We start from the raw sequence: 12,631 nt of genomic DNA, 5'->3' as shown, positions 1-12,631 counted from the left end.
GTCTGGCTCACAGAGCAAAGGCTTCTTCTGGAAAGGCAGGGGGCTGGGTTCTGTAGGGAGGGTGGGCTTTTCTCATGAAGGAGCCCTGTTAAAGCTGTCATTCCTGTTGGCAAGATGTGGGCTGGAGAGTACAGAAGCATTCTCTTGAAGTGCAGTGGGGGTCCTTTTGGTCATTGAAGTGTGACCCAGGTACATACTGACTCGGCTGCTTCAGGGTGGGGTTCTGGAGAAGGAAAGGGTCTCAAAGTTGGGAGTCTTGATGGCTCAGTCTGGTCTTGGGCTCTTAATGCTGTTATCCCTGCCTCTCCCTGTTGTCCCAGGAGATATCCAGGGTATGTCCAGGACCCCAGAGCCCCTCATCTGGGGCTCCTCCATGTTCTGCCCAGCAGGCCCTGTTGCATAACCGTTGCTCCAAAGGCTCATCCCACTGCCAACAATCTGCCTGGTAATCGGACTGCAAACTAGCACTCCTTGGTCACCAGTGAGGGCCAGATGGAAAGTGGGGAGTATGTGAGAGCAGTGAACTTGTTGCAGTCATGTTGTCATGGTGACACAACTCTGTTTAGCTGCTTCTCCATGGTCCTAGCCCACATGGACTAAAATAAGTTCTACCTGCAGCTTACACAGCAGGCAGCCCCATCCTCCCAAGGTCAGCTCTCTGGCCATGGTGTGTGTGTGTGTGTGTGTGTGTGTGTGTGTGTGTGTGTGTGTGTGTTTGGGGCAAAGGGTACCCAGGAAGAATGAATCACAAACATTTATATTCATTCCTCTTTGGTCTCTCTCTTTTTTGGGGGTCCTGAATTCAAATGTGTTTGGAAATACATCTGCCAAATGTATAGATATATTTTATTAACCACTATAGTTTTGACAAATGAAAATACTTGAAGGTGAATGGTAACTGCCAGAGTTTCAGGGTCTGATTATCTTCCACCCTATCAAACTTTGCTATTTTGGTAAAACGATTATGTTTATTTTGATGCCTTTAAACATTTGTCCATGCCTCTGAGGCCTGTAGGTGTTGTGGGTCCTCCAAGTCTTTAGAGCAGTGGTTCTCAAACTCCAGTGTACATCAGAATCATCTGGATGGGTTGTAAAACCCGGAATCCTTGGCTCCATCGCTGGAGATGCTGGTGTGCCCCTGAGAATTTGCATTTGTCACAAGTTCCCAGGTGATACCTTTGTGGCTGCTGCAGGAACCACATGCGAAAGAGCCCCACTTTAAGGTCTAGGGCAGCGCAGCAGAGAGTGCGCTTCACTCTAGTTTGGGATGGTGTGCATTAGCCCAGGTCCCCATGCCCAGCTGCTCTTGACAGAGAGAGGGAATGGCTCAGGCAGGCCATCACTCACCTCTGTTCTCCATTCTCTTTGCAGGAAGCAGGAGCTGGCCAACAGCTCAGATGTGACCTTCCCAGACCAGCCCCTGTCCCCTCCTCTCACTGCACCTCCCACCATGAAGGTAAGAGGCTTGGTATTGGTAAGTGGGGAGGGGAGGTAGCTGTCCCTGAGATCCCAGCCAGCTGCTTCCGTCCGGTGGGTACCATAGGGTGCCATGACACCTCAGGAGGCAGCATCCACTGGAGCTCACCAGTGCAGGAGGGAAGTGTGACTGAGACTTGGGGGTGTCGGGTGGTGAGGAGATAATGGGGGCTGGATGGAGCCTTGTGGAACAGTGGGGTACAGCATCAGGGGCCCAGGCAGGAGTGAGTGAGGAGACTTGGAGTGTGGCCTGGTGTCTTTAGCTGGTCTTAGCTGAAGGGCTGAGAAGCAATGGCAGCCTGGTATCTTAAGGGGCTATTGCCCAGGAAAGCTGCCTGGGGAAGGCAGGGTCCCGGGGCGGGGTGGGGGGGCCCTCTTGGGACCAGAGTGGCACGTACATGCTGGTCTGTCTGCCTCAGACTGGCCCTCCTGGGCTGGCTCTGTCACCCCAGTCTCTGTGGGAGAGTTGCTCTGGAGCTTCTGGGTTCAGTAATTCTTTCCTAGAAGTACTTCATTCATGAGTCTCTTTCCTGGGAGACCACCTCCCAGAATCCCAGGCCCCTATTGCTCATCCCTGGAAGGGAGCTGAAGCAGCTGTCACCTCCCCTGACCATGTCCTCCTCCCTTTACCTAGAAATGCCTGCTGGCAGGTTGGTCACAGGCCTGAGCTGGCTCTCAGGGAGGACTTTGGCTCAGCCCATATTCCTGCCTAGGCAGCAGTGACGACACTCCTTCCCTCCCTCCCACTCACAGTTTGCCAGGTGAGGACTAGCCCTGAAGAAGTCACTGCTTCCTGAGTCATCTGAGAGGATGTCTGGGCCACCCTGTATCTCTGTCCTTGGGCTCTGCTGGATGACTCACAGGGAAATCATTAAGCATCTCTCCCCTCTTGTTCTCTGTCATATAGCTGCTCCCCTAACTTAATCTGTTACAAAGCGATACCCCCCGCCCCCGAAGGAAGTATATAAATGCCACCTTTCCATTATCACCCCATATTGAATGCCCACCATGCAGAGAGCTGTGTGGTATGCATCGAGGGAGAATCTCATGGAATGACAGTCAGAGCCTGCCCTGGTTGGATTAGGAGTTCGAGAGTGGGTGGGGCATGGGGCACAGGGCTGACCCGAGGACAGCTCTGCTTTCCTCCTGGTGGGGTGCTTAGGGGCAATGAGAGCCAGACTACCTTTGTCAGCTTGATCCCAGTGCAGGTGTCTGAGCCAGGTGCCGGGTGGTTTGTTTACACCTGGGATTGCTGAGAAGCACGTCACCGTTCTGAGTTTCAGCCCCTTGGTCTGCAAAGTTGGATGTAGGGTGCTTGTCACTGTGCTCATGGGTGGTGGGAGGTTGCAGTGAGAACTCTGAAAGTCTCCTAGGAGGAGTCGCTGAGTTCTCTTGGCAGGCTCCCCTTACTCACTTGCTCACTTAATTCATTCAACACCCAGTACTTGCTTGAATGTTGTATTAGTCAAGGCTCTTGGTCACAAGTGACAGAAACATAACTCATTTTGGTGTAAGCATAAAACAGAATTTATTGCTTTGTAATGCCAGTGTAGACTCTAGGCATGGCTACATCTATGAGATCTGTCTCTTTCCATCTCTCTGTTGGTTTCATTCTTTGTCAAACTCTGTCTCTGTGGTGGCAGGATAGTAACAGTAGCTCCTACCTGTAAGTAACTTCAGTGGAAAGAAGAGTATCTTTCCCCCAGTACTTCTAACAAAAGTCTCAGGGAAGAAGTTTGAGGGCCTGGCTTAGGTCACCTGTCTATGTCTAAACCAATCATTGTGGCCAGAGAGGAGGAGGCTCTGACTGGCCAGACCTGGGTCTCATTCCCACTCTCTAAGCCTAAAGAACCAAGAGTGGGGGAGAGGTGGTTCCTCAAAGGAAAGTTGAGGTGTCATTAGGAGAAGTTGGGGAGATGGATGCAGGGCAAGCAAGACCAAATAGCTTTCTACTGTAAGTGCTGACCACATGCCAGGCCTGGTGCTGAGTGCTGGGGTATTAGTAGGGAACAAGCCATCATAGTCCCCACCCTCCTGGAGTTGGTCATCTAGCTAGGGAGGTGAAAGTTGAAAAACCAACTTTAAGAGGAAGGACGGGACAGTGAGGTGTGACGAATGTTCTGAAGGAGAAGGGCAGCATAGCTCAGGAACAGTATAAAGGGTGAGTGTGTAGGAATCGAACCTGACCTTGGAGAGGGTCAGGTAGGACTTCGTAGGAGATGATGTTGAAGCTGAGCCCTGGAAGCTGAGTAGGACCTTGGTAGGCAAAGGTGCAGTCAGAGTGGAGGAGAGTGTTCTAGACGCTTGCTACTCGAGGCCAAGGGACCAGCAGTACCTGCATTCTTTGGGAGCTCCTTAGGGGTGCAGAATCTCAGAATTGGTGGGCAGAAGTACTGACTGCTGCAGGCTCCCTAGGCCCCTGGGGCAGGAGGGAGGAAGCTGCACTGGCAGAATGGGAAGCCAGAGCGGTCAGACCATCCACAGTGAGGGAGGAAGAGGCACAACCTTGGAAGTTTTATTTTATTTTTCAATTTTTAAAAATATAATCTGAAAACATTTCTTTTTTATGTTAAATTATAGTTGACACACAATGTTACATGAACTCAGGTGTACAGCATAACGATGGGACAAGTCTATACGTTATGCTCTGCTTACCACATGCATAGCTGCTGTCGGTCACCACACGACACGATCACACCACCACTGACTGACTATTCCCTGGGCTGTGCCTTTCATCTCCATGACTGATTTGTTCCATAGCTGGAAGCCCACACCTCATACCCTCGGTCACCCACTCTGCCTGTCCCATCTACCGAGACCCTTAGAAGTTTTGTTAAAGATTTTGGGCCTTTTTTTTTTTAAGGTTTTATTTATTTATTCATGAGAGACACCCAGAGAGAGGCAGAGACATAGGCAGAGGGAGAAGCAGGCTCCCTGTGGGGAGGGAACCCCGATCTGGATCATGGGGTCATGACCTGAGCCAAAGGCAGACACTCAACCACTGAGACACCCAGGTGCCTCGATTTTGGGCCTTATCCTTAACTAAATTTTGGGCATTGATGTCATTGAAGATTTTAGTCAGAGCAGTAGCCCCATGATGGGACTTTTTGGAAAATCACCCTGGCTTTTGGGTAGAGGATTTGTCAGAGGAGCAGAGTGGAAAGTCAGGGAGGGGTTGCGAGGTCACTGAGTGCATCCAGTGCAGGGATAGGAGGGGTGATGGTGGTCTGACTCTGAGGGGTTATTTGGAAGTAGTCAGATCTCTGGTTTTCTAGGAAGTAGATTGATGAGATAGGAAGATTTGGGGAGAGATAGGAGGCAAGAGTGGCCGCAGGTTGCGAACAATGGATAAATGGTATAGCTGTTCTCTGAGAAGGGAGGGAGGATGAGGCTTTGGTTCTAAGTGTTGTGTTCCACATGCTTGAGACACAAATGGGGTTTTTAGTGAGCTGCTGAGACTCAGAAGAGGGAGCCATTCTTGTAGAGGTGGGAATTAAAGCTTGGGATGGAGGGGTGGGTAAGGGGCAGTGAGTGCTCCAGGGAGAGGGTGAAGTGAGAAGAGGAGACAATCCTGGGGTGGTGCCATGAGGGCGCCCCCTGGTCAGAGGGTGATTTGGAAGAGGCTGAGACTGGGTGGGAGGAGCGGTTTGCAAAGGAAGAATGGGCAGCTGTGTTGGCTGTTGCAGAGAGGCCAAGTATGCTCTGGGGCACGCAGAGGCCTGGTGGCGCTGCTGCTATGCCTCAGAACGGTTCGGGGGAGGGAGGAGTGGACAGCCGACTGGGCTGTGTTGAGGAGTGAGTGGAAATGTTGACAGGAGGGAGCCAGGAGGGTGTGTGGATACAGGAGGGAGGGGTACTAATCAGGAATCTGGAGCACAAGTAAGAGATTAGTTAACATAGTTATTTATTCAAAAAACCATGGCTGTCCACTGGATCCCTGCGCCTGCTCTGTTGTGGCCAGCACAGGGCCCAACAGGCTGTCACAGGTAAGGCTGGCCTGATGGGGGAACTCCAGGCTGGCTCAGAGCAGAGCAGCAGCCTACAGGATGGCTTTTCTGTCCTCATCTCTAAGGCCAAGGTCAGAGCTGAGCACCCGGTCACCCTGAAGCTCACACTGGGGTTGGGACCCTCCGATGGTGGGTGTGGGGGGGTCAGTGTGTGTGTGGTATACCTGGCCTTTATGACTGTTATTCGGGCTTGTTCTGTGGCAAAGACAGCCTGTGGCCGTGGTTAGGAGACAGTCTGTGGCTAGGACATTTTTTGTCCTTTGGCAAAGCAAACTGACTCATATGGTTAACACCACAGTCCTCATGCCAGCCTGCTCCTCACAGAGGGAGTGTCCCTTTTGTCATTGCACTTACCAAGTCCTGTTGCTGGTCATCTGGCACTTCCTGCACTGAGTTCCTTGAGGGCAGTGACTCTCCTGTTCTATGGTGTGGGTGGGTGCTTGGTGGATATTGATGGTGTGTTGACTGCTGGGGCATCCAGGTGGGAGGAGCCTGTGCTTGATATTCTACTACTCTGGTTTTGCTGGAATCTTATATCCCAGCAGACCCTCTATCTCCAGGTAAAACTCTTGTAAATTAAGCCCCTAGATGTCCTTTAAGATGCGGACTGCAGCTCCCTCATTGCCCATCAGTCTTAGGTGGGTTCTCTACCTGCGCTGACCCAGGATCCACTCGTGATGTCCATCTCCAGGGTGGGATCAGGCCTCTGCTTTGCTGGTATCTCCTGAGCTCCCCAGGTTATTATTGTACACTGACGTCTGAGACATCCAGGGTGGAAGCTAGCCTCTCTCCAGGGTCTCTGGCCTTGGGGGTCCTGTGGCATGGCCCCCGGGCTACCCCTAGCATCTGGGTGGGGTGAGCAGGGCTCACCTAGTTCCCTCAGTAGGGCAGGCTTGGGGCAGGCATCCCCCTTTGGTGGATTAGCATGGGAGTCACAGAATGTCAGGGATGGGTGATTCATTTCTTTTATAGATAAACTGGATGGGGAATTGGACTCACCCAAGGTCCCCCTGAGGATGGTATTGTCTCCTCGATGGTCAGTATAAGTTAAATTCTCAGACCCAAACCAGTTTTGGTAAAGTGTTCCTCTCATCCCACCCCTCATAGCTAGGACAGCCCCTCCTCTGGTTGCTTCTCCCAAGAGGAAGGGACTGTTGGAGCAGAGGGAGCCTATAGCCCCTGAGAACCTCCTCAACCTCCTGCCCCCACCGAGCATCTGATGCAACTGGTCTTTACTCCCCTTCCCCTGCCCCTTTGCGGTTTGTGTTTTTCAGGGGGATTTTTTTTTCTAATATGAAACTGAGAAAAAGCAACCAGAGATGCTAAGCAGATGGGCTGAATGAGAGCCCAGTTTCAGCCAGAACTCACACTGTGGATGATACAGGGTGGGCTGGGAGAGGGATTTGGGGCTGTGTCCCTGGGAATGCTGTGGATTGTTTCTAGGTCCACATTTTTTATGATCTGGTTTTCATGCCCAAATGGGTCAATAGGCATTTAGAGAGGGCCAACTGTGTGTGCCCAGCATTGCGCTTGGCCCTGTGGGGTCAAACTGAGGCCGCAGTCCTTACCCCTCAAAGAACCTGCTGTCTACAGGGAGCCTTCACTGAGCAGAAGAAACCATATGGCTCAGCATGTGACAAGCTCAAATGTGTCATGTGGCTTCTCGGGGTGGAGAGGAGTGAGGATGGCTTCTTGGGGAGGAGGGGTAGGGTGGGCAGAAGGGCCCTGATGGCAGGCACGGGTTTGGGCTACCCCTCTGGGACTGACTAGAGACATCAGCCTTTCTGGGTTTCATGAGGTGAGGGGGTTGACCCTTCCTATTCTCTCCCAACTCACAGTGAATGTGCAGGGCATTTCATTGGGTGACAATGCTGGCATTTGTTCTGACCTTGACCTGAACTGTCACAGTCGCCTTTGGATCCCCCACCAGGCCTATAGTGGCCTGATCAGCTGGGAGGCAACCCTAGCTTAGTCTATGCGTGTGATCTTCCCTTGTGAGAGTCTGAGGGCCACTTCCCTCAGACCTTCTCCATGCCACTTTGTGAGAGTCCAAGGGCAGTCCCTCTCAGATCTTCTCTTTTCCAGAAGAAGGTAATGGGGGCCTGGGGTTCTTGCTGTGGAGAGGAGCAGAAGTCTTGTTCCTATAGTGTCTCTTTGGTACTCTGCACTCCATGATTCACTAATGCCCTTGAAACCCTTGGGGTAAGTCCGGTAGCAGAAGTCTCCTGGGAAGAAACTGGAGGGAAATGGAGTCTGAGGAGCTTCTCCTCTGCACTGTCTTCATTCCCTTTGGGTGGAGCCATGCAGGTCCCCTTTCACCCTCCAGGCTCACTGTTGCCCATCAGCTGCTCTCTCCCCCTGGGGCGGGGCTGGGCTTTCCTTTCCAGCTTGTAGCTTGAGCCTGAGGCCCGATGTCAGCTTTTCAGTTTGTTCATGGCTCCTGCCTCCTCTCTTCTGTCCATGCCGGAAAGGGAGACTGCCCCCTTCCATGAGGGTTGAGCAAGGGGGTGTAGGCCCCTGTGAGGTCTACCAATTTTGTATGGATGAAGTAATGACAATTGTGAGAAAGGTGGAAGGGGACCTTCTTGGGGCAGGAAGGGCTCAAGGACAGAGCAGGAAGGTTTGGTTTCCCTCTCCTTGAGAGAGCCTTGGAGGGGCACATGAGAGTTAGGACAAATATTTGTACCCCCATTCCCACCGTTGCAGAGCTTTTCTTGGTGACACTGCGGGCCCTGGGAGAGCCGTCTCTGGTCTCCACACAGACCCCCATTTATGTCCATATGTCATCCCCTCAGAAGCTCCTTCTCAGGAGCTCAGGGACAGTGCAGACATGAGGAAGGGCTTGCCTGCATCTGCGTCTGCGGGGGTATGCCTCAGATGCTTTGAGGACATTGAGATGTCTCTGTGTGCACCATCTACATGCAGCTACCTTTCACGGGTGCAGAGCTGCACGTATGTATGTTGTCTTTGAGGTGGAACTCGATCCTGGGACCCCGGGGTCACGCCCTGAGCCGAAGGCAGATGCTCAACTGCTGAGCCACCAAGGTGCTCTGGCTATGAACATTTTGATTTGCTTTGTGCTGTGGTTTTTGTTTTTTGGAACGGTTTTCATTTCTCTTAGGTAAATATTTAGAGTGAAATCTCTGGGTCAGTGGATAGATGAATTTTAACTTTATACGAAACCTCCAATCACCAGATGACTGCACCATTTCACATTGCTGCTGGCGGTGGTGTGAGGCGGTTGATTGCTCCACATCTTTGCCAACATTTGCCCTTGGCAGTCTGCTTCGTTTTAGCCACTTGAGTAGGCGTGTAGGGGCATTTCATGGTGGTTTTAATTTGCATTTTTCTGGTGACTAATTATGTTGAACAGGTTTTTACATAGTTGTTGACCATTTTATGGTTCCTTTTGGCCCTCCTTCCCCTTTAAAATTGCTGTCTTGGGATGCCTGAGTGGCTCAGTGGTTGGATGTCTGCCTTCAGCTCAGGGCGTGATCCGGGAGTCCCGGGATCGAATCCCACATCGGGCTCCCTGCATGGAGCCTGCTTGTCCCTCTGCCTATATCTCTGCCTCTTTCTCTCTCTGTGTCTTTCATGAATAAATAAGTCTTAAAAATAAAATAAAATAAAATCGCTACTACTAGTAGTAAAGGCCTACTTTACATAGTCTGGATACAAGTTCATCCCTTTCTTAACAATGTTTCTGATGAACAGAAGTTTTAGTTTTGGCAATCTCTGATTTTTCATTTTATGTCCTAAGAAGTCCATGCTCACTCCATATCACAAAGACTTCTTCCATATTTTCTTCTAGAAGCTTTCTAGTTTTAGCTGTAGATCCATCTCAGTTTATTTAATTTTTATTTATTTATAAATATTTTATTTATTTATTTGTGACAGACACAGAGAGAGAGGCAGAGACATTGGCAGAGGGAGAAGCAGGCTCTATACAAGGAGCCTGATGCGGGACTTGGTCCTGGACCCTGGGATCACACCCTCAGCCAAAGGCAGACACTCAACTGCTGAGCCACCCAGGTGCCCCCTATCCATCTCAGTTTAATTGCATATGGCATAATACAGGGATCTAGATCCATTTTTTCCCATATAGATATCCAGTTGCTGAAAATACTTTTGAGTTGCTTTGGTGCTTTAGTCAAAAGTCCACTGGCCGTGCTAGTGTTCTTGTATAGTCATTTCTATAAGCCGTGGTGTTTCTCTAAATGTGGGATGGCAGATATGTGACACTTGTGCTGTCACCACCTCCCCCTACACCCCTGCCCCACCCCACTGCCCCACGGCAAATGTCAGTAATTGATCACAGCACACTTGCCCATGAATTCAGATGTGGTCTCAGAACCCTCTCCACCAAAGCACTGCAGGCAGCCACTGCCAGTCATTTGCAGTTGACATTTGAGATGAATTATTTCTGGCATCTCTGATTGAAATTGTCAGAAGAGGTTAAGTTATTTGCTCACGGTCCCACAGCTGGTGAGTGCAGAGCCAGGATTTGGACTCAAAGTCTGTCTGGGTGACTCCGGAGCCTGTGCTGTCTTAAACACTACTCCATACTCTTGTGTGTGAATTGTTTTAGAGTGTTACTTAATCTCCCTGACCTCTAATTTATTCACCTGTAATATAAGCACAACAGCCACGTGACCTGGAAGAGGGGGTGTGAGGAGTAATGAGGTAGTCCGTGAAGCAGCTAACGCACAGTAGGTGGTCAATAATTGGTTGTGATAATAGGTCATTTTTTAGGTCATTTTTTTTTAAGATTTTATTTTTAAATAATCTTTATACCCAGTGTGGGGCTCAAACACACCATCCTGAGATTATGAGTCTTGCACTCCACTGACTAAGCCAGCCAGGCACCCCTGATACTGATAATTTTGATAATGATTATGATAATAATGATGATGATGATGATGTTGTTCTTGCCCTTCAGAAACATGTAGTAAGAGCTTCTCTCTAGGGACCTGGGAGCCACCAGCATATGAGAGTCCCTGGCCTGCTCCCATGTAGCCTTGGGACCCTTGCATTCTGAGCTGGAAGCATCAGAAGAGAGCCCTGCTTCCTAGACATTGCTAATGCCTTGGTCTAGCCGTGTGGGCCACTTGGCCTTGTTCCTCTCATCCCTTATATAGGGGGAATAGCTAGGCTTCCAGACTGTTTTCTCTGGGAACCCTCTTCCCTTCTTCTTTGATTCTCTAGCCCATTCCCCCTTTCATTCTGACAGGCCACATGATCTCCTCCACTGTGGAGGCTAATCCCACTCCTTTGACCTGGACTTGGACCCCTTTGATGCTCTTTCTCAAAAATGTGAAGCAATACTGAGTTGTAGTTAATAACGCAGTTTCAGGAGCCAGTTTCTGGGCTTACGGTTTTACCACTTCCTAGCTATGTAACTTCTTTTTGCCTTAGTTTCCTAATTTGGTAGGATAGAGATGTAAGAGAACCTGCCTCATGTGGCTTTAAGGGAGATTGAGATGGTGTATGTTTATTGCTTAGAAGAGAGGTGTGTAGCATGCGCTGCAAATAGATAGTCGTTATGATTCCTCTATATGGCAGCCATGCTTACAGAGAAAGTCTAAAAGGAAATACACCGATCTCGCTGTTGTTAGTGTAGTTTCTTCTGATTTCTTGCCCTGCCTGGTGCCCATGGTTGAGGTGACTCTTCATGTCCAATGAACAAAACTGAAATTGCATTTTGTGTGATTGGCCCTACCTAAGCCCCGTGTCTCAGACAGTGAGGGTATTAGAAAAAGCCCCAAACTAAGGGTCCTCCCCTGGGGAAGGGGCCTTCAGGGAGGGAGCATCCTTTTGGATCATGTTCCCATCTCTTGTAGTTGGGCTGCCCAGAGCTGGTCAGGGGTCACAGGTGAAGCTGGTTCCCATGGTGGCACAAAGGGCCTCAAGGCCGGCATCTGCATAAAGGATTTGGGGACTGGACTAAGGGTAGGCCTGGGTAGGTTAGGGTCTTGGAGAGTCCAGGGTTGGCTTTGGAATGCACTTCATGGCTTGTTTGCCTCTGTCAGGAGTGTCCTCCCTAACTCCTTTTGCCTAAAGTTAATATTAACATGAGCCTATACTTCTAGACAGGTCTTGTGCCCTGATAGAGCAGTTGGCATTCCAGAATCTCCCTGGGGACGCTTCCTTTACTGCTCCAGCCTGAATCATGCCACCTGCCTTTGAGGGCTTGACCAGCTCTCCTGCCCCCAGCTTAGCACCTGCTTCTGATTGATTGATTGATTGATTGATTATTGGAGTTCAGTTTGCCAACATATAGCATAACACCCAGTGCTCATCCCATCAGGTTTCCCCCTCAGTGCCCAATACCCAGTCACCCCCATCCCCCGCCCACCTCCCTTTCTACCACCCCTTCTTCGTTTCCCAGCGTTAGGAGTCTCTCATGTTCTGTCTCCCTTTCTGGTATTTCCCACTCATTTTTTCTCCTTTCCCCTTTATTCCCTTTCACTATTTTTTATATTCCCCGAATGAATGAGACCATATAATGTTTGTCCTTCTCCAATTGACTTATTTTACTCAGCATAATACCCTCCAGTTCCATCCACGTCGAAGCAGATGGTGGGTATTTGTCGTTTCTAATGGCTGAGTAATATTCCATTGTACACATAGACCACATCTTATTTATCCATTCATCTTTCGATGGACACTGAGGCTCCTTCCACAGTTTGGCTATTGTTAGCACTTGCTTCTGTGACATCCCTACTTTTTGGGTCCTGCCTCCTCTGATGTGAATGTGTGGGACAGAGTCCTGGGCCTGACCTGGAATTTAGTAACTGTGTGACATTGTGCAGTTCAGTGATCTGTGAACCTCAGTTCCATTATTTGTAGACTGAGCCCATCCCTTTGGGTTGCTGTGAGGATTACAGAAGGAAGTGGGTGAGCGAGGGCTTCATAAAGTACATGTACATGTTATATATATTGGTATGCAGTAGATACTGGTGGTATTTATTGTGGACATTGAGCTAAATGCTTGTGTGGGGGGTGGGAGGGGCAGGTCTCCTTGATAATCCCACTCTTCCTTTCCTGTAGCTGCCATAGGTCCTTCCTCATAGAGGGTGGGAGGACCTCTCACAGGACCCCCTCCTGCCAGATTCCAAGCATGCCTCTCCTCTTGCCTTCCCTCACTG

General features: G+C 50.1%; 1 protein-coding gene across 4 annotated transcripts in view; it reads left to right on the top strand.

Moving 5' to 3' along the window:
• RAP1GAP2 (RAP1 GTPase activating protein 2) overlaps positions 1 to 12,631 on the top strand; it is a 217,700-nt gene that overhangs the window by 113,860 nt on the left and 91,209 nt on the right. For all 4 annotated transcript variants that reach the window (XM_041725283.1, XM_041725286.1, XM_041725285.1 and 1 more), the window contains one exon: positions 1,372 to 1,456. In XM_041725283.1, coding sequence (XP_041581217.1) covers positions 1,372 to 1,456 — 85 coding nt within the window. The remainder of the gene's footprint in view (positions 1 to 1,371; positions 1,457 to 12,631) is intronic.

Source organism: Vulpes lagopus, chromosome 12, assembly GCF_018345385.1.
Source record: "Vulpes lagopus strain Blue_001 chromosome 12, ASM1834538v1, whole genome shotgun sequence".
In the NCBI taxonomy this organism is placed as follows: Eukaryota; Metazoa; Chordata; class Mammalia; order Carnivora; family Canidae; genus Vulpes; species Vulpes lagopus.
The sequence above is the reverse complement of the archived record's forward strand: the minus strand, read 5'-3'. Positions and strand labels throughout refer to the sequence as shown.